The 26,381-nt window shown below is 47.1% G+C and overlaps 1 protein-coding gene across 4 annotated transcripts in view; it reads left to right on the top strand.

Moving 5' to 3' along the window:
• Window positions 1-1,290: 1,290 nt before the first annotated feature.
• Window positions 1,291-26,381, top strand: part of Pknox1 (PBX/knotted 1 homeobox 1) — a 40,503-nt gene continuing 15,412 nt past the window's right edge. For 2 of the 4 annotated variants that reach the window (XM_038342552.1, XM_038342549.1), the window contains exons 1-5: window positions 1,299-1,397; window positions 18,464-18,706; window positions 20,289-20,396; window positions 22,283-22,410; window positions 24,878-25,049. In XM_038342552.1, coding sequence (XP_038198480.1) covers window positions 20,346-20,396; window positions 22,283-22,410; window positions 24,878-25,049 — 351 coding nt within the window. In that variant the 5' untranslated portion in view covers window positions 1,299-1,397; window positions 18,464-18,706; window positions 20,289-20,345. Of the gene's footprint in view, window positions 1,398-18,463; window positions 18,707-20,288; window positions 20,397-22,282; window positions 22,411-24,877; window positions 25,050-26,381 lie in introns of all 4 variants that reach the window. The other 2 variants (XM_038342551.1, XM_038342550.1) reach the window with 2 other exon arrangements.

Raw genomic sequence — 26,381 nt, 5'->3', positions numbered from 1 at the left:
AAGAGCTGGGATGACAGGCATGTCCCCTTTGTGTATGCTAGGCAAGCACTCTATCAACTGAAAAATACATCTTCGCCTCCCAAACTCATTTTTTCCCCAGATCTTATTATTGTTGTTATTGTGTGTGTGTAAATGAGTATGCATATGTGTTGGTAATTGTTCCCTCCTTCCACATGGGTTCTACTAACTGAACGGTAGCTACAAAGGCTGCCTTGCTCTGGCTTCCTCGTGTCTGTGGAGCTCTGAGGACACAGGAGCAAGTCCTCTGAGCTGTGCGTGGTGGGTTTACTTCAGGCCCCTTCCAGCCACCAGTCTTGGTGTACCCCGTTCCTCCTGAGGAGTGTGGGTCACCAGAACCGCGTTCTTTAATCTGTGTGTGGATGCAAAGCACTGACCGCGCGCGCGCACACACACACAGGTGGCCACTGTATAAAACGAGTGAACCTAGACAAGCCAGGCAAACCCAGGGCTTCCATCTCTGTCTTTATACCTTTCTGTGATGTCACGGAACCCGTCGATACACTGCTGCAGATGACCTGGCTAGGCAGAGCTCCAACTAGAGACAACATTTTCCAGTTCTCCTAAGGAAGGGCAAGTTATTTGCCTGGAGTCAGGGTGCACTTGAAAACCTTGGGAGGGAAGCTAAGGGGACCAGAGGCCAGACCATAACCACTTCCAGACACCATGGTCAGTGTCTAGCGGAGCGCTCGGGAGACAGCATCCAGGGTCAGTTCTCAGGGTAGACACCTCTGGCGCTCAGTCCTCAAAGGCGCACCACCCGCCGACCCCAGCGCCTACCCCAGCTCCAGAATCTGAACTGCTAGCCGCCGCACAGGCAGAAGGGCTGGAGTTGGCCCAGAGTCGCAGGTCTTCAGATGGTACAGCCTGTACTCCCCGCCAGAGCTACAGATGGTTCCACCCGGTTCGGAAAAACTCTCTCCAAAGCGGAGGCGGGTGCAGAGGGGGCGTAACCTATAGCAATCCGGACCACGCCTTCATTGCATAATCATGTGTTGGTAAGCTCTGCCTCTGGGGCGGGGCAGGAAACTACAGGCGGCCGGGCGCGGCCGCTGGGTGGGGCCTGGCTGAGGGAGCGCGAAGGGGCGGGACCGGTCTCTGCCCCGCCCATCCGGGGCCCGCCCCGCCCCCTGCCTCGCCCCCGCCCGCCGCCGTCCCGCCCTGTGCCCGCCGCCGCGCTGGGCGGGGGCGGGGCCGGAGCCCGGCAGGCCCCGCCCCCGCGGTGAATATTGATGCGGCGCGCGTCGGCGTCGCCCTCCTCCCATTGAGCGAGGCTGTGTCGCGTGGCCTAGCGTCGGCGTGACGGTTGGACGCGGGCGCGGCACTGCGGGTCCCGATTGCTGCAGCCGCTTGTCAGTGTGATGAAGATTGGCACCCAGGTAAGCTGTCACTCAACCGCTCCGCCGCCGCCGCCACCGCTCTCGCCGCCGCCGTCCCTATCAATCACACCGGCCGAGGCCGCCGCTGCGGCCGCCTCCGCCGCTGCCTCTTCCGCCGCGGGCCGGGCGGGTGGTCGGGCTGGCGGGCGGTCGGGCGGGCGGTGCCCGGGGCCGCACTTGACCCGCGCCCGGGGCGGGGGCGGGGGGCGGGGGGAGGGGAGCGCCGATGGGGGAGGGGGCGCTGCGGCCGCGGCGCGGGGGCGCGCCCGGCTTGTTTTCTTCTGCGGGTTCAGGGGCGCGGAAATTTCTGGAAGGCGGCAGGGCCTCCGCGCTGGGCCCGCTCGAGGCGCGCGCCTAACCGTCGCTCACGGAGCGCGGAGCGCGGGCCGGCGGGGGCGCGCGGGTTAGCGGGGGCGCGCGGGACGAGGGCCGGGGGGCTGTGAGGCAGGAAGATGGCGGCGGGGTCCGTGGCCCAGAGGGTCGGCCCGAGCCATCGTGGGGCTTCCCGCGGGAGTCCGCGGACGGTGACAGCGTGTCGCGCGTGTCCGCGGCCCATCAGGGATAGCTTCTTAGGGAGCGATTGGCCCGCTGCTCCTGCTCCGTGTGTTCCTGTGAAGGGAAGCGGCACAGATGAGGAGATCGGAGCCCGCCGATCTCGGGGCTCCGGGCTCCTGAGGCCACGGCTTGCGCGATCGGTCCCGCCACGCCACCCGGGAGCGCGGGCCGCGAGGCCCAAGTTTGAGCGCACGCCTGGGATTCTGGATAGCTGAGACATAGGCGTTAGCCTCGACACGGAAGTTTTATTTTTTTAGATGTAGGTGCTTTCCACTAAGGATGGAAGAACCCGCCCCTAAACAGGCCTCCTGTCATGGCTTTAGAAAAATGAGCTTTCTTTAAACACTCCGAGGAAAGATTTGACCGAGGCGGGATCGCGTTGCTAGCACGTTTTGTTGCTCAGGAGGTGTCCAGGTGATGCAGGAGTCGGCAGACCCTCTCAGTCTGGGTTCTGTGCCTGTCGAGCATCCCGCTGCAATAGCGTGTTGAGTCTAGATCCACCATTGTGTGAAGTATCGCTGAAGTTCACGGTTTCTCCTGGCAAACTTTGTCACCGGGGTACTAGGAGTGGAGGCTCCTTAAGAGAGTTCACTGTGCTTTAGAATTGAGGAGTCATGGCTGGAACGATAGCTCATTCCCCCACGGTCTCCGATTCATGTTGCAAGCATGTTGATGTTTAGTTCCGTTTCTTTGACTTTTGTGGCCTAACTTTAGGAAAGTTCTGTGAATTGTGGAAACAAAGTCACTACGGGAGTAGTAACATTCTGTTACAAGCTTGGTTTTGGTCAGGTATTGTTAAAACTAGAACGGCTGAGAAGAAAAGAAATTTGCCAAAGTTCCAAGTGTGGATCCAGGAGCCGTAACTTTCCCAGGGTTGAACAGAACCGGCTGTATTGAAATAGCTATCAAAAGTATGTGATCAAAGGGGAGAGAGTCTCATCTGAGCCCTGGATTAACTCACGGTGCAGCCAGGCTGAACAGAGCCCTCCGCGTCCTTCGGGAGTGTGGTGAGGTTTCTGTGACAACCCGGATGCTTTGCGGACATGTCTCACACTGGCCCTGCTAGATCTCCTGCTCTTACTGTCTGCCTTCCTCCAAGAGTTGGAGTACACCTGGAAGCTGCTGCAGATACTTTTGATTTTGTCAGTTTCAGCTACTTAGTTTAAACGGTCCTCATTAGAAATCCATGTACATTCAGTGATCTTTGGCAGGAATACGGGGGTAGGGGGGGATGTGCCCCTCAGCCTTCCTGACACGGTTCTTTGATGGCAGAGGTGACAAGGAATTCAAGTAATACAGCATTTGGGGGACTTGAATATCCTGATGTAATGGTGTGGCCTCAGAGTGGCTGAGGGTAAGAGTCTTTGATGATTAAGGTGGCTTACAACTAGCCGTGCTGAATACATGTCTTCAGTTTTGTTTAGAGCCTGTATAAAGTGAAGTATGTTTGCGTATAGAAGTTGGTGGCAGAGATTGGTAGGATGAACAAAGTCTGGGATGTATGGTCATTTGGTGCCAAGAGTCTATAGGCCTGGCCACAAAGGCTGCCAAGTGTTCCTTTGCTGAGAGGATGCTGGGTACCCAGCCTGCTGCGGCCCCTGCTGTTCTGCTATTGTTTCTGGAAATTTTCTGCAGAAGGCAGTCAGTGTGGTGCCTGGCCTGAGGTTGAAAACTCCTGTTTCTCTGCTGTTCTGTGGTTCTCAGGACATGCCTCAGGAGCATGGAAAGAAGATGGAGCAGCTTCTTATTCCAGGTATTTTCAGGGAGGAAACATCTGGAGTGTCTTCATCATGTTGAAAACCACTAGGTCGGGTTGTAGCTCACAGACAGAACTTTGCTTTACAGATCCCTGAAGCTGATTCTGAACATCCCTACCCCAGGTGGCTTTATTGTCTTGGGCCAGTCTCTGGAATGATGGAGTGTGGTCATCCTGATGTGTCGAACCACAGGACCTTCTTCCCTCTTGAGAGATTAGTGTGGAATGTCCATGCTCGTGTGTGAGGTCATTTCTGCTCAGGGGAATCCTATCATCCTAAATTCCTGTGTCACTTACTTTGGCCCACCCTCTAATAGAGTAAAGCCTTCTCAGGTGACAATGTATATGTGTGCTCAGTGGGATGAGACAGCAGGAGTCCAGGGTTCCCTCTGTAACCACCATGTTGCCTGGTCCTCACCCAGTCCATCTCACATTCTCTCAGTGCCCATTGTAAATTCTTCATCCTCTTCCCTTTGTTAGCCATGAACCTGAGATTTCTGAGCTCTTTCCCCACACATCACTGTCCACACACTGACCTCGGGGCTGGGGGCTGCCTTTTTCCACATTAACTACTTTTTCTTCCCAACAACCACATTTGACTTTCTGTGTGTATGAAGGTGCCAATTTTAGGTATCCCATACAAGTGGGATAATACATTTGCCTTTTTATGATTGGCTCATTTCACTTAGTAAATTTTTTTTCATACTTTAGTTTGTGCCAGCATTTCCATATTTTTAAGCCTAATACAGTCCCATTCTGTATCTGCCCTGCATTTTGTTCATCCACCCTTTGCTGAACACTTGGTTCCTTCCTCCTTTTGGCTATTGTGAATAACGTGGCCGTGAACATGAGTTGTCAGTATCTGAGGCTATGCCTTCAGTGCTTTGGTGGTCTCAGAAGTAGATTGTGATATCATGTTAGTTATGTCTTAACCCCTATCCTGCTTTTCTACAATGGCAGTGAAATACTCACGGTTTCCAGCTTCTCGCCGTCCTGGCTCTTGGGTGTTTGGTTGTTTTGGGGCAAGAACTGAGAGCTTTTTGAACAGGAGGCAAGCACTCTCCTAGCACCAGTTTCCTGTGTAGTTGTTAGTAGCTATCCTGCTGGGTGTGAGGTGGCATTTTATAATTTTAATTAATTTCTCTGGTGATAGTGATGCTTAGCATCTTTTCCTGGGTTTATTTGCCAGTTGTGTGTTTTCTTTGGAGAAACTTCTTTTTTTTAAAGTTCTTTGCCCACTTTTGAATCTAGTTTATAAGCATACATTTTATGTATCAATTGTTAAAATGCTTCTGTATCTGGCATTATCATATAATTTTATGCATGTTAACATAACTGTTTCTTATTTTAAAATTTTAAAGTCGGGCCAGAGAGATGGCTCAGCAGGTAAAGAAGGGCACTTGCTACCAAGCCTGATAACCTGCATTCATTCCCAGATCCCACATGGTGGAAGAAGAGAATTGACTTCTACAAGTTGCTCTTTAACCTCCACATTAGCTGTGGCATTGTACAAACACACAATAAAGAAATTTAATTTAAAAACGTGTCACAATTTTTTCTTTTTTAAAAATATCTGATGGTTATGCCTAATGTGTCAATGCCTTTGAACATTTAGCTTTTGACATTGTCTGTTTCCCATCTGAAAGCTGGCTTTCCTCTGATCTGCTCAACACTGTACTAGCCAGGTTGACAAGGACTCTGCTGTGGAAAGGCAGCAGCTGCAGGCAGAAGGGCCCTCTGGGGCCTCTTTCTGTAGTGCACCATAGATGGCTCTGAGCAACACTGGCAGTGCCCGAGGGAGAGAGACTGTCCTAGGGAAAGGGTGCTCAGTGAGCAAGAGTTACAGTCCCTGTTTCTACTTCCTTCCTTTGCTTTCCTTGTGCTAGGAATTGACCCTGGGATGCTGTACATGGTAAGCACATGAACATGGGACACTGTACATGGTAAGCACGTATTACCATTATGCTGTAGCCTAGCACCCATCTCTCACAGGACAGTTTTACTGATTTAATAACAAGGACATTATGTAAGTTTTGTGTGTCATTTGTATTGATGCCAGTGATAGTCATAAGGTCTTAAAACTTTGATAATTTCCTAGCTATGATAGACCATCTAACTCGGTCTATCAAAAAAAATTCTAAAACCTGTAAAATGTCTTTTATTAGGGCTAAGGAGATAACAGGTAAAGTGCTTGCTACACAAGTGTGAACCAAGCTCAGATCCCCAGATCCCACACAAAGCACATCTGTAAATCCCAGCACTCCTGTGAGATGGAAGGCAGAGAGACGTGAGAATCCCTGGAAGTTCTTGGGCCAGCTTGCCTAGCAAATGCAGTAGCAAACAAGAAAAGTGGAAGGCGAAGACTGTCTCAAATCTGTCCCCTGACCTCTGCACACTCATGCTGTAGCACTATGCCAGCAATCACACCGTTACACTAACACACGTGTCTTTGTTATTAGAAATTTGTTATATCTTTTATTCTGTAGATTTTTAGTGTGTTTTTTGCTTTGTATCCCAGGCTTGCCTCAAACCATTCTTATGTTTGAGCCTCCCATGTGGCTGAGTTGTTTTGGGTTGTAACTGTACCACTGTGCCTGGCACAGGTTTTGTTTTAATAAGATTTAATATCTGATTTTATTTGGATATTAAGTTTTAAATGGCACCTTCTCAAGCTTTGTTTGAAAACTAAAGTGGTTTCTTGGCAGATGTTTTCCTTCAAATGAGTTACTTATTGACAGACTGTCTCTGTGCTGGGGAATGAGAACTGGGGCTGTTTATGAGTTGTGAGCCCCAGTCACCTGAGATTTCTTATACAGTGGAACTCCCTGGACTTTATGCTAGGTGATTAATTCCAAAAGAGCTCCTGGAGAAAGTGTACTTTTTTTTTTTTTTTTTTTTTTTTTTTTTTTTTTTTTTTTCGGTTTTTCGAGACAGGGTTTCTCTGTAGCTTTGGAGCCTGTCCTGGAACTAGCTCTTGTAGACCAGGCTGGTCTCGAACTCACAGAGATCCGCTTGCCTCTGCCTCCCGAGTGCTGGGATTAAAGGCGTGCGCCACCGCCGCCCGGCAGAAAGTGTACTTTTGAAAACAGGTCTTCGCTAGAGTTCTTAGAATGAATGCCCTGGCTTTGCAGGTTTATTAAAAAGTAGATTTAGGACTAAAGACATGGCTGAGCAGTTAACTGGGTTCAGTTCCCAGCACCCACATGGCAGCTCACAGTTGTCTGTAACTCTAGTTCCAGGAGATCCAACACCCTCACCCAGACATACATGGAGGCAAAACACCATTGTATAGAAAATTTTTTTAAAAGCAGGTTTAATTTGGACAAAGACCATCAGTTCTTAGGAGGATTAGTAACAAGGAAAATGCAGAAACAGCCCAGCACTCTCTAGTGCTGTCTTCAGCTTTCTGCTGTCGTGTCTGCCTCTTTTAGTGCTGGTTTTGCTCTCCGCAGATACTAGAACTGAACTTGCCCAGAATGCCCAGGTTTTTTTGGATTGGGGTTACTAAGGCTCACTCTGAAGCAGGTAGGACTGAGAAAGTTGTCCTGTGTTGGTGTGGCAACTGGAAAGGAACATAGGATGCTAGGGCCTATCCCGTGGCATAAAACATCACCAACTGAGTTGGTAAACATTTTAGGTGGGTTAAGAGTATTCTGGGACAACCAGGGTTACACAGAGAAACTCTCTTCCAAAAAAAAAATTGAGAAAAAAAAGGAAAGAAGAAGACATTTTTCTTTGGTTAGCTATACTTTATTTAGACCAGGAGTTAGCAAACTACAAAATCCCACGGTGGCCTGCATTTGTATGGCCCTAGAGCCAAGGATTAGTTCATGGCAGTAAAGGGGGGGGGAGTGTGTGTGTGTGTGTGTGTGTGTGAGAGAGAGAGAGAGAGAGAGAGCACATGTGAGATAATACATGCAGTGTGGTGAAGACCAAAAGTCAAGGTCTCTCTCTCTCTCTCTCTCTCTCTCTCTCTCTCTCTCTCTCTCTCTCTCTCTCTCTCATCTTTTTGAAGGCAGGCAGGGTCTTTCACCAAACCTAGAGCTCATGGATTTGGCTAGAATGGCTGGCCAGTGAGCTTTAAGGAGTCTACCTGTCTGTCCATGTTTCCCCAGTGCAGGGGTTACAGATGCATGTTACTGTGCCTGGCCCTTAGATGGGTGCTGAGGATCTGAACTTGGGGGTCTCAAATTTTTTTTAATATTTATTTATTATGTATACAATATTCTGTCTGTGTGTATGCCTGCAGGCCAGAAGAGGGCACCAGACCCCATAACAGATGGTTGTGAGCCACCATGTGGTTGCTGGGAATTGAACTCAGGACCTTTGGAAGAGCAGGCAATGCTCTTAACCTCTGAGCCATCTCTCCAGCCCCTCAAATTTGTATAGTAAGCGCTTTGCCCATTGGACTGTCTACCCAACCTGATTTGGGCTTTTTCCTTTTTAAAATGTGTTTCTTTTTTTTTTTTTCTACATTTTAGCGATTTTTTTGTTTGTTTTGTTTTTCTGTATAGCCCTGGCTGTCCTGGAACTCACTCTGTAGACCAGACTGGCCTTGAATTTAGAAATCCACCTTCCTCTGCCTCCTTAGTGCTGGGATTAAAGGTGTGTGCCACCACCACCTGGCTTTTAGTGGATTTTTTTTCCTTCTTTTTTGAGACCTGGTTTCTTTGTTGCTTTAGAGCCTGTCCTGGAACTTGCCCTGTAGCCCAAGCTGAACTTGAACTTGCAGAAATGTGCCTGCCTCTGCCTCCCCAGTGCTGGGATTAAAGGCATTCACCACTACCGCCCGGTGGATATTTTTAAAGATTTATTTTTATGTGTATGAGTGTTTTTGCCTGCATGTATGTCTGTGCACATGTGTGTCTATAGAGGCCAGAAAAGGGCACTGAATCTCTTGAAAGTGGAGTTACACATGATTGTGAACTGCCATTTAGGTTCTGGGTAGCAAACCTCTGTCCTCTGGAAAAGCAGTGTGTACTTCATGTTGCCCAGGCTTCCCTTGAACCACTCACAAGGATCTTCCTGAAGCAGTTTCTTGAGCCATTGAACTGCAGGTGAGTACCTGCACACCTGGCTTGTAAACCTGTTTATGTGTAACAGATAATACAGGGTTGTTATGAAAACCAACAGGGATAGAATGTTACTGTTGACTTTAGGATTCTGTGTGAAAATAACCAGTTGATAACTGAGGATAGGTGAGGACAGGGAACACACCAAACATGCAGGATGAATATCAGGAACCACAGCTAGTTTGAAAGGACTCCATCTTTCATCTGATAAAGCTCTAGATTAAGCAGGAAAGTGACTTCTAACTAAATAATGTGACTGTATATACAGGGCATCTAAGACTGTCAAGTAGATGGCGAACAAGGGGTTGAAAACTTAGCCTATCAGGAGCAGCTGCCAGGCAAGACAAACTCCTGGTGGCAGTACTAGATAGAGGAGAAAAGCAGTGAGGGCCACTGCATGACACAAAGGATCAGTTACTATTGTAAATTTAATATGCCTTACTGAGATAGATTATAGCAGGTAAACTAACAAGCATGCGTGTGCACACACACTCATACACGCAGACAAACAGATCTCTCTGAGAGTGATCTCCTTGTGATCCTAGCAGCTCAGTGACCAAGAAGTTATCAAAGGAGGGTAGGCAAGACATGAGCCAGATCACTCGGTCAGGATCTCACATGCTTCAATCATCAGAAATGTCTCTGGGCATTGTCAGATGTCCCCTGGGTGCCAACATTGTCCAGTTGAGAACTGCTGATGCAGAGGAACCAATAAACATGGGCAGAAATTTGTGCCTATTAAAGAAAATGTAGATTGTCTTTGTCACATAAACACTTAACAAAATTAGCTGTGTGTTAAGGGTAAAAGAAAATCTCAGATTTCAGAAAAGTAAATTCTAGCCTGGTGTGGTGTACCACTCTTGAATTCCAGCATTAAAAAACAGATCAGGAGAATTGCTGTGAGTTCAAGGCTAGTCTGGGCTACACAGTGAAATCTTGTCTTAAAAAACAGACCCCTCTCCTAAAAGGTATGGTAACGTCTTCCTGTAATTCCAGCTCTAGGAAGTGGAGGCTGCATCAGGGGTTCAAGGTTGTCTTCCGCCTCTCAAAGACAAGTAAAGCTGAACAAGGAGTTCTACGAATGGGAATCTGAGACCAGAGCCTAGTTTGAACTTTAGAAGGGAAGCCAAAGATTCCTAGAAAGAAATTTTTAGCCAGGTGTGGTGGTGCTCACCTTTAATTCTGCCCAGCACTTGGAGGCAGAGGTAGGTGGATCTCATTCTTTTGTATATTTCTTGGAAGAAAGAGGAGATTCCAAAACTATCCCAGTGAGATGGGACATGCCTTTATTCTTAGCACTCAACAGGCAAGAGCAAGAGGATCTCTCTGAGTTTGAGGCCTAGACACATAGTGAGTTCGAGGTCTGTTAGGGTTGCATGTTAGACCCTGTCTCAAGAACAAAACTGTTTTCTGCCTCTGAATAAAAGAATGACCACAGCTATTTTCTGATTTACAAATGAATAACTGTATTACACATGCTCACCTCCAGGATAGAGCCAGAATAGGGCTCAGAAGAAACTAAATCCACAAGTGCTTGTACTAGGCCATAAGAAAGGAAGCAGATTAAGTTTTCACCTTAAGACACAAGAAAAGTAAAATTGACCCAAAGAGGGCAAATCTGATTTTGAGCTTGTTAAATTTGATTGAGAAGAAATTAGAGAAAAATAGTTATAAAAAGAGACAGAAAGATAGGTTGACAGTGACAAAAATAAGGACACATTACATTGGGGCTGCAGAGATGGCCCAGAGGTTCAGGGTTGCTGGCTGCTCTTCCAGAGGACCTGAGTTCTATTTCCAGCACCCACCTGGAAGCTCACAACTGTAACTCGAGTTCTGTGAACTAGTGATTTCTACTGGCTTCTGAAGGCATCAGGCACACACGGTGCACAGATGTGCATGCAGACAAAGCATTCATAAAGGTCTAATAACAAAAAGGAACACCATATGCTACCTGATGGCAATGCCTTTGAGGAGCTGTGGGTCGGGTATGAAGGCAGAGTCTGAGTTGACCTTCTAGGTAGAGCATCTTGAACAGGCTCCGGGCACAGATGAGTGAGATCTATGGAATTTTCATAGAACAGGTAATTCCTATGTTGTCCAGACTTTAGGAATCTCTTACTAAATAATGGGACTCCGCTGTGTACGCAGCATTGTGATAGTGGCTGGGAATGTGAGGATGAATAGAAACAGCTGAAGTTCCTATCTGGAATGTACAGAAGTTTGTGCCTGGAAGGAAATGAGTTCATCAGTGACTCATCAAAAGAAGTGGTCTATTACAACCGGGGTAAGGACTGGAAGGGAGGGGTGGGGTGACTCATGCAATGAGATGACTGCCGTGCAGAGGAGAATGGGAGCCAAGCCATGCTAGACAGAAGTTATGTGTTTGGAGGACAGCTTGGAGAAGATACTAAGGAGCCTGCAAGAAACCTGAAGTGACTGGTGGGGGCCAGGGAGGAAGGGAAAACCAAGGCCCAGCCATCATTGGATATGCTCAGAGTTATGGCCTTCATCTCATGGCTAATAGAAAACCCCTGAAAGGTCTTAGACAGCCTTAGGTATGTTAGTATCAGACTGAAGTCTCTCTTTAAAGACTTGGGATCAAGCAAGACTGAAAGCTGTAGAGCAAACACTAAACTTTGTAGGGCATGTGCCATATTTAGGTACAGTGTGCTGTGTAGCCAGCCCCACCACTGCAATGTTGCTGTTTGCAGTCTTCATGTCCTCATCCTTAAGCTGGCTCTGCTCCATGTTTGTAGCTTTTTCTGGCAGAAATAATCCATCGTCAGTGTCTCCCACATCATTGGGTCTCCTTCCCAATGTCAGGAAATGCTCAGAGTTTCACACATCACTCAAGTCTACCTGCAGGAACTCCACCCCATCACACTTCACTTTTTTGACAACTGGGTATAAGACTCAGCAAGACACTAAATCTTGCATTTTTCAGATTGCAAAGCTTGATTCCTATGGAGAACAGCACACTCCCGGAAGCACTCTCTTCTTAGTAGAAAGTCAAATGAATATTTGCCTTTACATCCTTAAGCCTGGGGGGGGGGGTCCATGGGGCCTGGAAAATCCTGAGGTGTCCTCACAGCAGCTTTGTTATTGCCCTGATGCAAAGTACTTGACTTCTCTTTAGTGTCTAGTCTTTATGTTTTTAGTGTTTAGTGCAGTTATGTTCTTGTTCTCTGTATAACAGTCTCTGGCTGTCCTGAACTCGCTCTGTAGAGCAGGCTGGCCTCCAGCTCACAGAGATCCACCTGCCTCTGCCTTCTGAGTGCTGGGGTTAAAGACCTACACTGCCACCACCCAGCTCTTGCCTGTAATTCTAACTGAGCTCCTTTTGTGTCTAAACTGTTTTTCTAAATCTTTCTCTTCTGCTTTTTGCTCACAATTTTTATTGTAAACCTGTCCAAAAGTACCCACCGATAAGCACATCACAGGCTGACTGGGAATTTCTTCCACAAGCTTAATTATAATTAGCCCATCTGCTTTCAATTCAGCTCCACATAATTCATTATAGACAAGATATGGGCATACATCTTTGCCAGAATGTACACAAATGGCCTCTAATCCCGTTCTCAATGGAATCCTCACTCCTGTTAGAAACCTTGAAAGCACACACAATATTTTCTCTCCACTTTCCTGTCAACCTCTGGCCTTCCAAGTTCACTCTGAAAGGCAGAAGCAGTTGAGAGCTTCTAACCCTCTTACAAGCTTTTCCACGTTCCTCCTACAAACAAGCTCCATAGGCTTATGAACCACATGGTGAGGTAGTCACAGTAATGCACCTGCTTCTTCTTTCTTCCTCCTCCTCCTTCTTCGTCGTCTTCTTTGTTGAGGGGCGGTTTCAAAACAGGGTTTCTCTGTTGCTTTGGAGCCTTGTAGATCAGGCTGGCCTTAAACTCACGGAGATCCGTCTGCCTCTGCCTCCCTAGTGCTGGAATTAAAGGCATGTGCCACCATTGCTTAGCTATGCACCAGCTTCTTGGTGCCAGTTATTTCTGTCAGGATTTCATCACTGTAGCAAGATAGCCCACCATACACAACTTAGAGGAGGAAGGATGTAATATTGACTCACAGACTCAAGAGGTTTCAGTCAGGGTTATCTGCCCATTGCTTCGGAGGCCAATGTCAAAGACAAGCGCCATGGAAGGACATGGCAGAAGATACTTCGCTCATTACATAGTAACCAGTAAGCAGAGAGAGAAGCAGGAAAGGATCAGGCTGGCTAACCCATTTAAAGGCACACTCTAGGCACCTGCTGCAGCAAGGCCCTACTCCTCCAGCAAGGCCCCACCTTTTTATAGCCCATTTATTATGAATTCAGTACCCTAACCATTGATGACCTTAGTGCCCCTATCACCCAGCTGCCTCTCAATAGTGTCACTAGTCAAGGATCAAACACGTGGTCTTTTAGGGAAGGACATTTCATGTCCTAACCCCACACAGATTCCCTGTGTTTCTCTGTTCAGTCAACTGTCTAGCTGACTCAGAGTTTGAAAAAACACCATGATACATGAATTGAGTTGATGAACTTAACAGACACCAGAGCTTATCAAGTTACAGAATGCTTCCTGATTTCCCCTTGTGAAGTCTGTATTATTATAGAGAAGAAGAAACTAAAGGACCTTGGAGCTGGGCAGAGCGACCTCAAGAAACTGGTTAACTGTGGTGTATGTTTCCTAGATCGTGAACTTTATTTCAAAAGTACATGGTTTATTTACTGGTATAAATCTAGTAACTTTTAATGGCATAAAACAACCATTTTATCATATGCATGCTTTTCTGTAGGCTAGAGTTGGAAAAAACAATCATAGGAAACAGCTTGCATGTCCATGATTTTTGGGTCCCTCAACTTAGGGACTAGGGTAGCCTGATGATAAAGAGATGCAGTCTGTGTTAGGGAAATCATTTGTCCTCCTCCTCTTCTCCTCACTCCTCCTCCTCCTCCTCTCCTCCTCCTTCCTCCTCCTCCTCTTCCTCCTCCTTTGTCATCATCTTTTCCTTTTCCCTTCTCTTCCAGGTCTCTGTATGTAGTTCTGACTGTCCTGGAACTTAGCATGTAGACCAGACTGGTCTCTCAAGAGATCCTTTGGTCTCTGCCTCCTGAGCAGTGGGGACATTTTCTTAAGTCTTACAGATTAGCTGTCAGCTATAATATAAGGAAGGGATGTTGGCCAGAACACTTAGTCTGTAGAGGTTCCATGTGACCAAGGGGCTTGCTTATAGCCTTATGGGGTTTTCTTACAGTCTTGAAGGAATAACTCACAGAACTAAGGGTTTGCACAGAATCAGAGAAATTTCCTCTCATAGCCTTAGGAAGGTTGCGCCTAAAATCAAGGAGTCATCCTTATATCTATCCTAAGAGGAGTTCTTCATAATCTTGTGTTAATTGCTTCCAGACCTAAGGGCGGTCACAGGTTTGTGGCTCTAACCCTAAAGGGCTGCAGGATTCTTCTCACTAGCTCGATCAATACTTAACAAGAAGTAATTGTAAGGGAGGAGTTCATTTGGCTTCACAGTTTGAGGGTACAATTAATCCATCATGGTGGGGAAAAACATGGAGGCTGCTTGCTCATCTCTAGAGGATCAGGAAACAGAGAGGAGTGGTAGTGGCTCTAGCTTTTAATTCCAGCACTCGGGAGGCAAGGTAGGTGGATTTCTGTGAATTTGAGGGGCAGCTGGTCTATATACTGAGTTCTAGGACAGCCAGGACTACATATAAAGACCCTGTCTCAGAAAACAAAGTATGTGGCGAGGTATTTGTGGCTCAGCGTCCCCTTCTCTTTTTTCCTATTTAATTCCTTCCTAGACCCGTGAGAAATGGGCGCCACTGCTGTACAGGTGTCATTACCCCTCATTAACTCTCTCTGGGAATGCCCTTGTCCTCCCTAAATCACCCATAGTCTGTTATAGCAGTTGTTAATAAAGTGATTTCTGTATGGTAGCAACTTTGTTTACTGATCCATCCCTGCACTTGGGATAGATCCCAGCGAGGAGAAAGACTACTCTCTCTCCCCAGTATATATGCAGAGTGAATGAAAGGTGCAATGAAGTGCATGCTGGCTGCAACTCTGCCTTCCCCACTCACTGCTGTTACTCATTCTCACTGCTTTTTGGGTTTTAGTTTGTTTTTTATTCTGGGGAACTGAAATCCTGGGGCTTCAGCATGCATGCAGAGGTGCACATCCCCACTTTGCATCCCCTCCCTTGTTCTTTCCCCCGATTTTAATTTTTAAAAACACATTAAAGGGTTATTTTTATGTGTATGAGTGTCTCCTAACATGTCCACATGTGTACTAATACCTGCAGTGCTCAAGGAGATTATATGCATTGGATCCCCTGGAATTAGAGTTATGGATGGTTGTGAGCTGCCATGTGGGTGCTGGGATTGAACCTGGGTCGTCTGGAAGAGCACCAGGGCTCTTACCTAACCATTATTTGTTTTATGTGTATGGGGTATTTTGCCTGAATGTGCATCACTTATATACCTGGTGCCTGTGGAGGGCAGAAGAGTATATTGAATCCTGGAGCTGGAGTTCCAGTTGACTGTGAGCCTACATGTGGGTTGCTGGGAGATAAACCCCAGTCCTTTGAAGAGAACATCCAGTGAGTGGCCCTTAAACCACTGAACATCTGCTTCCAGCTCCCTAACTTAACGTGAACTTTTGAAGAACACATTCAAATCATAGCACAACTTTAATGCACAGCAGCTTATTCTTTTTGTTTTTGAGACAGGGTTTCTCTTGTAGCCTGTCCTGGAACTAGCTCTTGTAGTCCAGGCTGTCCTCGAATTTAGAGAGACCTGCCTGCCTGTGAGTGCGGGATTAAATGTGTGCACCACAACTGCTGTCCCTATTCTTGGATTTTTGATGTTTCTTTCTAGTTTTTTTTTTTTTTTTTTTTTTGAATTCACTGTGTCCTACCATCTGGCTGGAAGTCAGAGCCCATGTGCTGTACTTGGGGACTGTGAACAGTGTGTTTGGGAGGTTCCCCAGTACTCTGTTCTGGAACACAGACATGGAGACACTAAAATCTTTGGGTTGTTTACACTGTCCTGCTTCCCAGATGTGTTATTGGCCTCGTCTTTTAGCCAGATTGCCCAGGAAGCCTTGTCAGTGAGACTGGAAAATGTCTCCCACACAGCAGCAGGGCGGCTCCTTTGCTCTAAAAAACCACTCTCCCTGGCATGTGGAAGTGCTCTGTGAGAGCTGTCTGGAAGCCTCAGGACCATCGACTTACTCCTGCTGCAGTCACTTCCAGACCTGCTGAACCGTCAGTAACACTGTTAGATTTGAGGTCTGGCTACACCGGAAGATAAGCCTCAGCAGAGTTCCTCTCCACCCAGAGTGGCCAGGAAGTAGTACCTGTGTGAGGGGAGTCTAGTGGCTTTTTTTTTTGTTTTGTTTTTTTTGTTTTTTTGAGACAGGGTTTCCCTGCAGCTTTAAGAGCCTGTCCTGGAGCTAGCTCTTGTAGACCAGGGCTGGTCTCAAACTCACAGAGATCCGCCTGCCTCTGCCACCCGAGTGCTGGGATTAAAGGCGTGCGCCACCACCAGCCCGGCTTGTTTAAAATACTTTTATAAGAGACTGGGTGTGGTGCTGAACGCCCTTAATCCTTCAGTATTCAGAGATAGAGTTGGGCAGATTTCTGAGTTTTAGGCCCACCTGGTCTAAAGGCTGCTATGGAGTTATAGAGAGACCCCGTCTCAAAAAAACAAAACAATGCCAAGTAGTGTGAGTTCGAGGCCAGCCTGGTTTATAAGAGCTAGTTCCAGGACAGGCTCCAAAGCTACAGAGAAACCCTGTCTCAAAAAAAAAAAAAAAAAAAAAAAAAAAAACAAACAAAAAAACTTTTATATCTTAAGCATCTCAGACCTTTAGGAGACATATACCTCCAGTTTACTGATGGTTGAAGATCATCAGTTTCCAAGACTCTCTGTGGGGTTCTTGTTCCCGTAGGCAAGACCCAGGAGGAAGGTGGTCATACTCATAGCTAGCCGTGCATACAGAAGGGGGGGGAGGCAGACAGAACTTCTAGGGGTCTGTAGTGGGAGAGAGTAAACCACAGAAGGGAGATAGGGGTGTACTCTTGTGGTAGGGAAGTTGGGTGAAGGTGGGCTGATACCGGGGATGGGCTAGGGTAGTAAGTAACTTTATGAGGCTAGTCACATGACCAGATTTGTATTTTAGAAAGCCTGGCGAGTGTTTTGGAGCAAGGCCAGACTTGGGCTATGACAGCCACAGGGAAATGAAGTCTCAGGGTACTGTGCTGTGCTGGCTCTAAAGGTGAAGGGGCAGGTAGAAGTCATTTGGGAGAGTCAGTACAAAGGCCTTTAGGAGATGCTCGACAAGGTGTAGGTGTGTGGCTCTCTGTCCAGAGTTGGGTCCTGGGAGAGGTGAAGCACACAGATGTAGCAGACTTAAAACAGGGTTTTAAAGATGTTAATTCAGAGGCTAGTCACATGACCAGATTTGTATTTTAGAAAGCCTGGCGAGTGTTTTGGAGCAAGGCCAGACTTGGCCTATGACAGCCCACAGGGAAATGAAGTCTCAGGTACTGTGCTGTGGCTGGCTCTAAAGGTGAAGGGGCAGGGTAGAAGTCATTTGGGAGAGTCAGTACAAAGGCTTTAGGAGATGCTCGACAAGGTGTAAGGTGGGTGGGCTCTCTGTCCAGAGTTGGGTCCTGGGAGAGGTGAAGCACACAGATGTAGCAGACTTAAACAGGGTTTTAAAAGATGTTAATAATTCAGAGGCTGGGCATAGTGGGGGTGGCATGACTTCCCAGCACTTGGGAGGGCAGGGCAGGTCTCTGTGAGTTCGAGACCATCCTGGTCTTCAAAGTGAATTCTAGTATGACCAAAGCTACATAGTGAGATCCTTCTCTAAAAAAAGAGAAAAAAAGTCTTTAAACTTAGTTTTCCACTGCACTCAACTCCCATCTTCTGAGTCTGTAAGCCGCTTCTATTATTTTTCCACCCTTCTTGTACAGACAGTTCTCAGGAATGTGCCGTGCTGGTACCATCACTTCTTGGTGGTAGAGTTTGGGGCCATGGTTCTTGTTTTGCTCCCCCACAGAACCTTCTGTTCACCAGCTGCTGACTCAGTCCTCCCCTTCCTGGTCCTGAGGAAGTCCTTCACATGGTTGGCACTCCCCCATCATGGCTCCCTCTTCATGCTTATCATGTCATGCTGTGTCCTCTTGTCCCCTGGCCTCCAGGCCATCTCTTAGCACACTTCGTCTTCCTCTGTTCTCTGCTCTCTTGGCTTTACATCATGCATTTATGTGTATTTTTTTTAAACTAGGGCTGCTGTGCCAGTTTACTGCAAACTGAGTATATTAAAACAGTAGACTGCTCTCTGGCATGTGTACAGCTCCTGATTTAATCCCTACCAACCTCAGAAATGGATTCTCTCATAGTTCTGGAAATCCATGATCAAGTTATAGACAGGGCTGTACTCTCTCTGAAAGATCCAGGGGTCTGTCCTTGCCTCTTGCAGCTCCTGGTGACCCTGCTTACACTCCCTGGACTGAGGGGTGTCTTACTGCCATGTGTGCCTCCGTCTTTCCGTGGTGAACCTCTTTATGTGTCTCTTCTTAGATAGACAGCCAGATGCTCCCTCCCAAGTCCTTAGTGTCGTTCCCTCTGTAAGACCCTGTTTCTAAATCTGGTCCATGTTCAGGTGCTGGGTTAGAGTGGGACGTGTCCTTATGGAGGACTCAGCTCATCTCCATGTGTAACCCACTGTACCTTGATGATGGCCAAGTGATTCCAGCCCAGCCTCCTCTGCTCAGTTTCCAAGAAAGTATCTGGGACCTTCGCCTGCCGCCTGAGATGTCCTGCCTTGTTCCTTCCCAAGCCATGGAGCTGACCTTAGCTGTTTGCTCATCTCGGGACCTGCGGCTCTATTCTTCCAGGTGCTCAGGTGGGAAGCTTGGACCCATCCCTGCTCCCTTAGTCAACCTGCAGGTCCCTGGCTCACTTCCCTCTGATTCTTGTGCCTATAGCTCCCTACCTTTGCTTCCTGTGCCCCTAAGCCATACAGTCTGGTCTATACATGTGTCACCCCACTGCTCACTCCTGCTGTGGGTTTCCTGTCCAGCAACTTGCTGTCCTCACTGTAACCACAGACTCACCTGATCAGACACATCCTTACCCGCTCTGTTCATTCGTCTTGTCTCTTGGCTTCCTTCTGCACAAGAGTGGTAGGGCGGCCTCTCCTCTAAGGTGCCTTACTTACCCTAGTCCATTCTCTGTCATCACTCCTGACATTGACTTGCCAGTGTTTGTCAGTAGTTTGCGTCTACACCAAACCATGTGTCCCTATAGTAATCTAATGAATTTAATGTATTAGCTCCATCCTATGGGTCTAGCTCCTGAGCCTATGGAAACTCTGGTACCTGGGGACAGATTCAGTATGATGATGCTGAGGTGAGTCTAGCTCACCTTTTGGTCAGCCCTGTGGCCTTGGCCCCATTATTCTGACTTTTAAGATATAAGGTGGGCATCATCTGAGAACCCTGAGGAGCTATCATGTGCGCAGAAGGTAGCCCAGCTACCGCTACAACACTACACTATTTAATGGGATAGACAACCTTTGAGCTGTCTCAGACATGCTGCTCATTCCTCTCCTTGGCTTGCCCTGCTCTGACTGTATGTGCTTCTGTTTTGTACAGTCTAGAGTATAATTGGTACTTCCCTTGGTGCCCCTTAGTTGATTCTGTCAGTGCAGACAAGTGATGTCCCTGCCTTGGTCTTAAAGTGACTATCTAGGCAAGCTCCTGCATGCTGGTGTAGGCCAGCTGGGGCTTGACCAGTGCTGCCCATCCCCCTCCACCTCCCATGCTTGTCAGATCCCTGCTTATCATTCCAGCTCAGCAACATTATTTGAGGGTTTCTGTCATCATTAAGCAAATGACATTGCTTACTTATTTGTGCTACACACACAGATACGTCAGAGTGCCATCTGCTACTGTGGGGGCACATTATTTCAGTTTGCACTAGTCCTTTCTTTTCTCTCCAGTCTTGCGGGTTCTCAAGCCTTTCTTAGATGGCCTTTCCTGGGGAGGCCTACTCTGCCTACACATCCCGGAATCCCTCCATACTCTCCTTTTCTCCTTGTGCCCTTGGTGTCTCTCCTAATAGTCTCCTATTCTGCTGCCACTGCCCTGTTCTCAAGGAAGGTGGGGTCTCTCTAGGCTAACCCCTGTGCTTCTGGTGTCCCAGCCCCTAGTGTCCTGTGTGTGCAGTATTTACTGGCTCCTTGTTAGGAGATAAAGGGGTGTGCTCAACCGTCTCATAGCAGGTTTGGGGGCCCAGCACAGTAAGGCGAGTGATAGCTAAACAAATGTGGTGTTGCCGAGGAGGGTCTGGCTTGGAGTTAAGAAGGGATTGTCCTCTGTATAAAATACATAGTATTTAGAAATTACATGATGCTCTGGGATAAAAGATAAGAAAGAAATGCTGAGACCATGTTAACCAGTACTCTTCTGCTTTATTTTTTCTAGACACCATTCGCTTCTGACTCAAGATGATCTGATGTCTGAAGTGAATCCTCATCAACCATGATGGCTACACAGACGTTAAGTATAGACAGCTATCAAGATGGACAGCAAGTAAGGGCCTGACCTTTATTTTGCATCCTGATCACTGCCAGGCGACCCGACACTAAATGTGGACAGCACTCAGTGTGAATGTTCAGCTCCATGAGCTCGCACATCCACCTTACAAATATATTGGGCATCCATTGCACATCAGAGCTCAGAGTTATCAATTGCTCATGCTTGTTCCTTAAGCAACACCAATTCCTGCCCAGCCACCAAACCATTTTTAGAGTATTTTATTGTGCACGGATACATGGGTGCATGCAAGCATGTGGTGCTGGGGATTAAAAACTGGGTACTTTCAGAGTGATGGTGGGGCATGTCTTTAATTCCAGCACTCAGGAGACAAGGTAGAGGCAGGAGGATCTCAGAGTTAGGGGCCAGCCTGCTCTACGGAGTTCCAGGACAGCCATTGCTATACAGAGAAACCCTGTTTCAAAAAAAACAAACAAATGAGCAAAAACCAAAACTGGACGCTTGTCTAGGATTTATGAAGCATTTGGATTGATTCCAGCACAGGGAAGAAAAAAAGGAAAGAAAAGCTGGATGGGTGTTTGTCTATTTGCAACTCTAGTACTTGACAAGCACTTTACTGTTATGCCCCATAAGCTGGGTGTTCTAGAGGTTTTGTTGTTTGGTTTTGAGACAGAGGCTTTCTGCATAGCCTAGACTGGCCTTGAACTCACAACCCACCTGCCTTGGTGTCCAAAGTGCTGGGACACAAAGTATGCCATGTGCCTCGCTCTGTTTTTTTTTTTTAATGTTTGTTTATTGTACATAGGGCACATGTACCATAGTGCATTGTGAGGTCAGAGGACAACTGTCTAGACTCACTTCTCTCCTTCCACTCTGTGGGTACCAGGGCTTGAACTCAGCGTATCAACCCTGGCAGTGAGGGCCTTTACCTACTGAGCCATCTAGTAGCCCCTCCATTTTGTTTTGTGAGACAGGGTCTCATGCTATAGTCCAGTCTAGCTTTGAACTTGTGGCAGACCTGCCTCAGCCTCGTGAGTATAAGATTACAAGAAGGGAATCCTGGGTCTAGAGAGATGGCAGAGCATTAAAATTGACTAATTATCTTACATAGCATCTGAGTTCAGTTCCCAGAACCTCTGGCAGCTTACAACTACCTGTAACTCCAGCTCCAGGGTATCCAGTATCCTCTTTTAGATCTCAAGAGCACCCGTACTCATGCATGTATATACCCACCACCCCATACACACACACACACACACACACACACACGTAAAAATCTTAAAAGAACATTATATGCATGTGAGTGTGTGCTGGGGATCAGATCCAGGCAGGATGTTGCACATGAGCTATGCCCCCCAGCCCGTGTTCTTATTTGCATAATGGTATAGGGCAGGTGTGGGAGAACTTGAACCTTCCACAAAGTTGTACTGTTGCGTTTGAATTGTTTGTGTGGGAGTATAAGAACACAAGCCTTCTGCTCAGTCTCCTAAGTTTCTAGTTGGGAGCACTGCACTGTTCCTGTCTGCAATTCATTGTGATGGCTTCAAAATCCTTTCAGTTTTTGTAGTATGTGTGTGTGTGTGTCTGTGTGGTTTTTTTGAGACAAGGTTTCTCTGTGTAACAGTCCTGGCTGTCATGGTATCTGCTTTGTAGACCAGGCTGGCCTTGAACTCACAGAGATCTGCTTGCCTCTGCCTCTTGAGTACTGGGTTTAAAAGTGTGCACCACCACCGCCCAGCTCATCTCAATTCTTAATGTGTTGGAAATTTGGCCTTTATGTTGTCTATTGGTAGAGCGTGAGATATTCAAAGGAGTTTTGCTGCTAATGTTCTATGTGTTATTGGCAGTTATATAATCTTCCAATTGCAGAGTGAATAGCACTTTATATTTTGTATTTTGTAACAAAATTTCTCCTTTTACAGATGCAGGTGGTAACCGAGTTAAAAACAGAGCAAGATCCCAACTGCTCTGACCCAGATGCAGAAGGAGTGAGTCCTCCTCCCATGGAGTCTCAGACCCCAATGGATGCCGACAAGCAGGCCATTTATAGGTAGTGCCCGGGTGTGGACTCTGGTTTTCAGAGGACCAGGAGGAGTGCAGACATGTGAAGTGGAACCAGGGCTGGGCTCTAGACTGAGCTGGGAGGGACCACTGGGATACTGTGACTACTGGGGACGCCTTTCAGACTGAGGTGTTACTTCTAATAGTAAAACAGGTTTTATACTACAGATCTTTGTGTTGGGTAGCCTTTCAGAAAAGCTTCATCCAGGCATGGCGGTGCACACTTGGAATATCAGCACTGGGGACAGAGAACTCAAAGTCAGTTCCAGGCCAGTCTGGGCTACTTTACAGACTAAAAGAGAAAGGGGGCCTTGAGATGGGTCAGCAAGGAAAGCACTTGCCGTCTAAAACATGACCTGAATTTGATTTCTGGAACCCACAGAAAGTAGAGAGAAGTCTACAGAGCGGTCCTCTGACCTCCACATATACAGCTTTAGAAATTGTCATTTTGCAACTGGGCGATGGTGGTGCACGCTTTTAATCCCAGCACTTGGGAGGCAGAAGCAGGCGTATCTCTGTGAGTTTGAGGCCAGTCTGGTCTACAAGAGCTAGTTCCAGGACAAGCTCCAAAGCTACAGAGAAACCTTGTCTTGGAAAAAAAAAAGAAAGGAAGGAAGGAAGGAAGGAAGGAAGGAAGGAAGGAAGGAAGGAAGGAAGGAAGGAAAGAAAGAAAAAAGAAGAAAGAAATTGTCATTTTGCTCTGTATACCTCAACTACCCAGAGTATCTCCTGAGTAAGGTCATGTTCTATAGTGAGGGTTCATTTCCGTTACATAGTATCTTCTTGATTTTCTTTTCTTGACTGGCTTCTTTCACAGAAAATGTTTTTTTTTTTTTAAAGATTTATTTATTTATTATGTATACAACATTCTGCCTTGATGTATGCCTGCACGCCAGAGCAGGGCGCCAGATCTCAGTACAGATGGTTGTGAGCCACCATGTGGTTGCTGGGAATTGAACTCAGGACCTCTGGAAGAATAGCCAGTGCTCTTAACCTCTGAGCCATCTCTCCAGCCCCCACAGAAAATGTTTTAAACATGAATCTGTAATGTAGAATCTGCTGGGACTTTTTGAGGCCAAATATATTTCACTGTGTTCACCGTGTATATACTACATTTATCTATTTGTGTTGCTTCATCCTTTCTTTTTCTTCCCTTGAGACGGGCTCTCTCTTTATATACGCCTAGCCTGGCCTGGAACTCACTTGCTAGATCAAGCTAGCCTTGAACTCATAGAGATCCACCTGCCTCTACCTCCCAAGTGCTAGGATCAAAGGTGTGCACCACCCTGGTTGTGCTTTCTCCTTTTGACAATTAGTGCACTATGAGCTGGTGTGCAGATCTAGCTGTCCACAGTGTATTAGAAGCTCCCCTCATGACTGACAGACTAGAACAGCCTATATGTTTCTCAGACAGTGTGGCAGGTCCATACAGTGTATGCTACTCAACATTAAACGGAAGGAATATGGCTGCATGCAACTTCATACATGAATCCCAGCTGTCTTATTCTGATGAAGGAAGCCCTTCTCAGAAGGCTTGCATTTTGTATAAATGCCTTCTCATAACACCAAGAGAAAATTTAATGGTGACCCCTGCTGGGGCTAGGGATTCCAGCATGGTATACCAAAGGGGGAAGAAAAGGAGGGTTTGAGGGCCCTGGTGTGACTAGATACACATATAAGGGTCTAAACACCAAGAATAGTCCATTTATTTTTGGATAGTTCACAGATAATAATTTAAATACAATGCATGGTGGTCCATGCTGTAATCCGCGCCTTGGGAGGCTAGGGTAAAAGAAGTGTGAATCAAAGCCAGCAAGGACTATGTAGTGAGATGCTCCGTCATAAAACAAATAGATCAGGAGCTTTGAAAAATTATCTTAATGTAACTTAAAACTAACTCAATTAAAAGTATTTTGCTGGGTGTTGGTGGCAGAGGGTAGGCAGATCTCTGAATTTGAGGTCAGACTGGTCTGCAGAGTGAGTTCCAGGACAGACAGAGCTACACAAAGAAACCCTATCTCCAAAAACCAGAAAAAAAATTTTTTTTCATGAAACACTTCCACTCAGAATATCCATGCCATATAAAAAAGCAAGACGGTTAAGAGAGATGGCTGAGGGTGGAAGAGCATAGACTCTTCCAGAGGACCCTGCTTCAGTTCCCAAGAGATCCGATGCCTTCTTCTGACGTCAGTGGGTGCGGAGCACACATATATTGAATAAGAATGTAAAAGAGCAAACAAAAAGAAGTAACAGACTGTTTAAAATCATTCATACATGCCAGACAAACACATCCCTGTAACTTAGTACTTGGAGGCTGAGGCAGGAGAGCCTCGAGTTAGAAGCCAACCTGGCTCGTATAATGGATCCCTGTCTAAAAAGGGGTGGAGGCTCATTGGTGCACACATCCCAAAGACTTCTGGAGAGAGGTGGCACACCTTTGCTCTCTTTCCCTGCAGGCACCCACTATTTCCATTACTAGCTTTGTTGTTTGAGAAATGTGAGCAGTCCACACAGGGCTCAGAAGGCACAACCTCTGCCAGCTTCGATGTGGACATTGAGAACTTTGTCAGGAAGCAAGAGAAGGACGGGAAGCCCTTCTTCTGTGAAGATCCAGAAACTGACAACTTAGTGAGTAAAATTCATTCTTTGTTTCTTTTTTCTTTTCCTTCCTTCCTTCCTTCCTTCCTTCCTTCCTTCCTTCCTTCCTTCCTTCCTTCCTTCCTTCCTTCCTTGTCTTCTAGTTTCTAGCTAGTTTTCCCTTTAACAATCTAACTGATTTGTACTTCCTCCTGAGGTGGGACTTAGTCCTCTCATGGGTGTCTGTAAAAACTTCCTGGGGCAGGCTGCTCCTACGGGGTGTCTGTTGCACTTGTGTTGTGAGTACAAGTCTAATCTTAGAAACAGGCTCGAGCCGTCATCTGCAAAGCAGCCTCCCTCCCAGTGCTGACACCAGTTGCTGTGCCTTCTTCCTGTCTGACCCAGTGGCAAGGTCTTTGAGGACACAGGCAGTGCCAGCATCCTTTGTCAGGGCACCCACACTGTCTGCCCTTCCAGCCTGAGTCTCTCCCAAATTCAGATGAACTCAGAGCCCCACAGCAAGGTGTATTCTCTGGGTTTTGTATCTGGAAGACTCCGGCCCTCAGCAGGTCTTCATCATCTGTGGATAAATCATATTGGCCTTAGCTCTGCTGCTCCTGATTTCTCGTTGTGTGTTCAGTGTTTACTACCTGAGAGCTTTCACAGATGCGCTGTGTTCAACTTTTTATGGTCTCTGAAATAAATGCCTGTCGTTTGAGTAAGGAGCAGAAGCTCTTTTGGTCCTGGCCCATCCCTGGCCTGGCTCAGTCAAGGAGACAGGTGTCCTCTACACCCTGCGAGCACCTCCTCATCTAAGCACAGGGTCTAACAGAGCTCATGCTCCATAGCTCTTGTTGCTGATTGGTCTCTCACAGCATCAAGAATGTAGGTGACTTCATACCCGAGTTTGTGGCTGAGGGGCTGGGCCTTGTTCATAGCAAGGGCTGTCAGTGACATGGCACTGCTGGCATTAAGTGACCCATTGCTAGAGAGCAAGTATGCTCAACCGTGGTGACTTCATAGTAAAAGAGAAATAACAGGAGGAGAACTTGGGGATCTAGAGTTAGGAAAGAGTTCCTAAACTTGACACCAGAAGTATGATCCAGAAAAGGCAGAGCTGGTGGGTTGGACTTTTGGAACCACCCCTAGGGTAGGTGTGGACACAGATGGAGCAAAGCGAGGCTGTGGCCCCATCATCTGCAAGCCTTGAGTCACACTCCCAGCATGGCCACGCTGAAGGAGGCACCTTGGTCCCGTGTCTGGCACAGGTGCAGCTGGGCTGGGGCAGAGGCCCTGGGGTACTGGAACACTGCAATCACCAGTGCTGCTCTGTTTCTGCTACTGGCACTGATGTCGTTCCCATTTGATAACTAAGCAGTATGT

The sequence above is a fragment of the Arvicola amphibius genome, chromosome 9, assembly GCF_903992535.2.
Source record: "Arvicola amphibius chromosome 9, mArvAmp1.2, whole genome shotgun sequence".
NCBI lineage: Eukaryota > Metazoa > Chordata > Mammalia > Rodentia > Cricetidae > Arvicola > Arvicola amphibius.
This window is presented reverse-complemented; position numbering and strand designations above follow the sequence as displayed.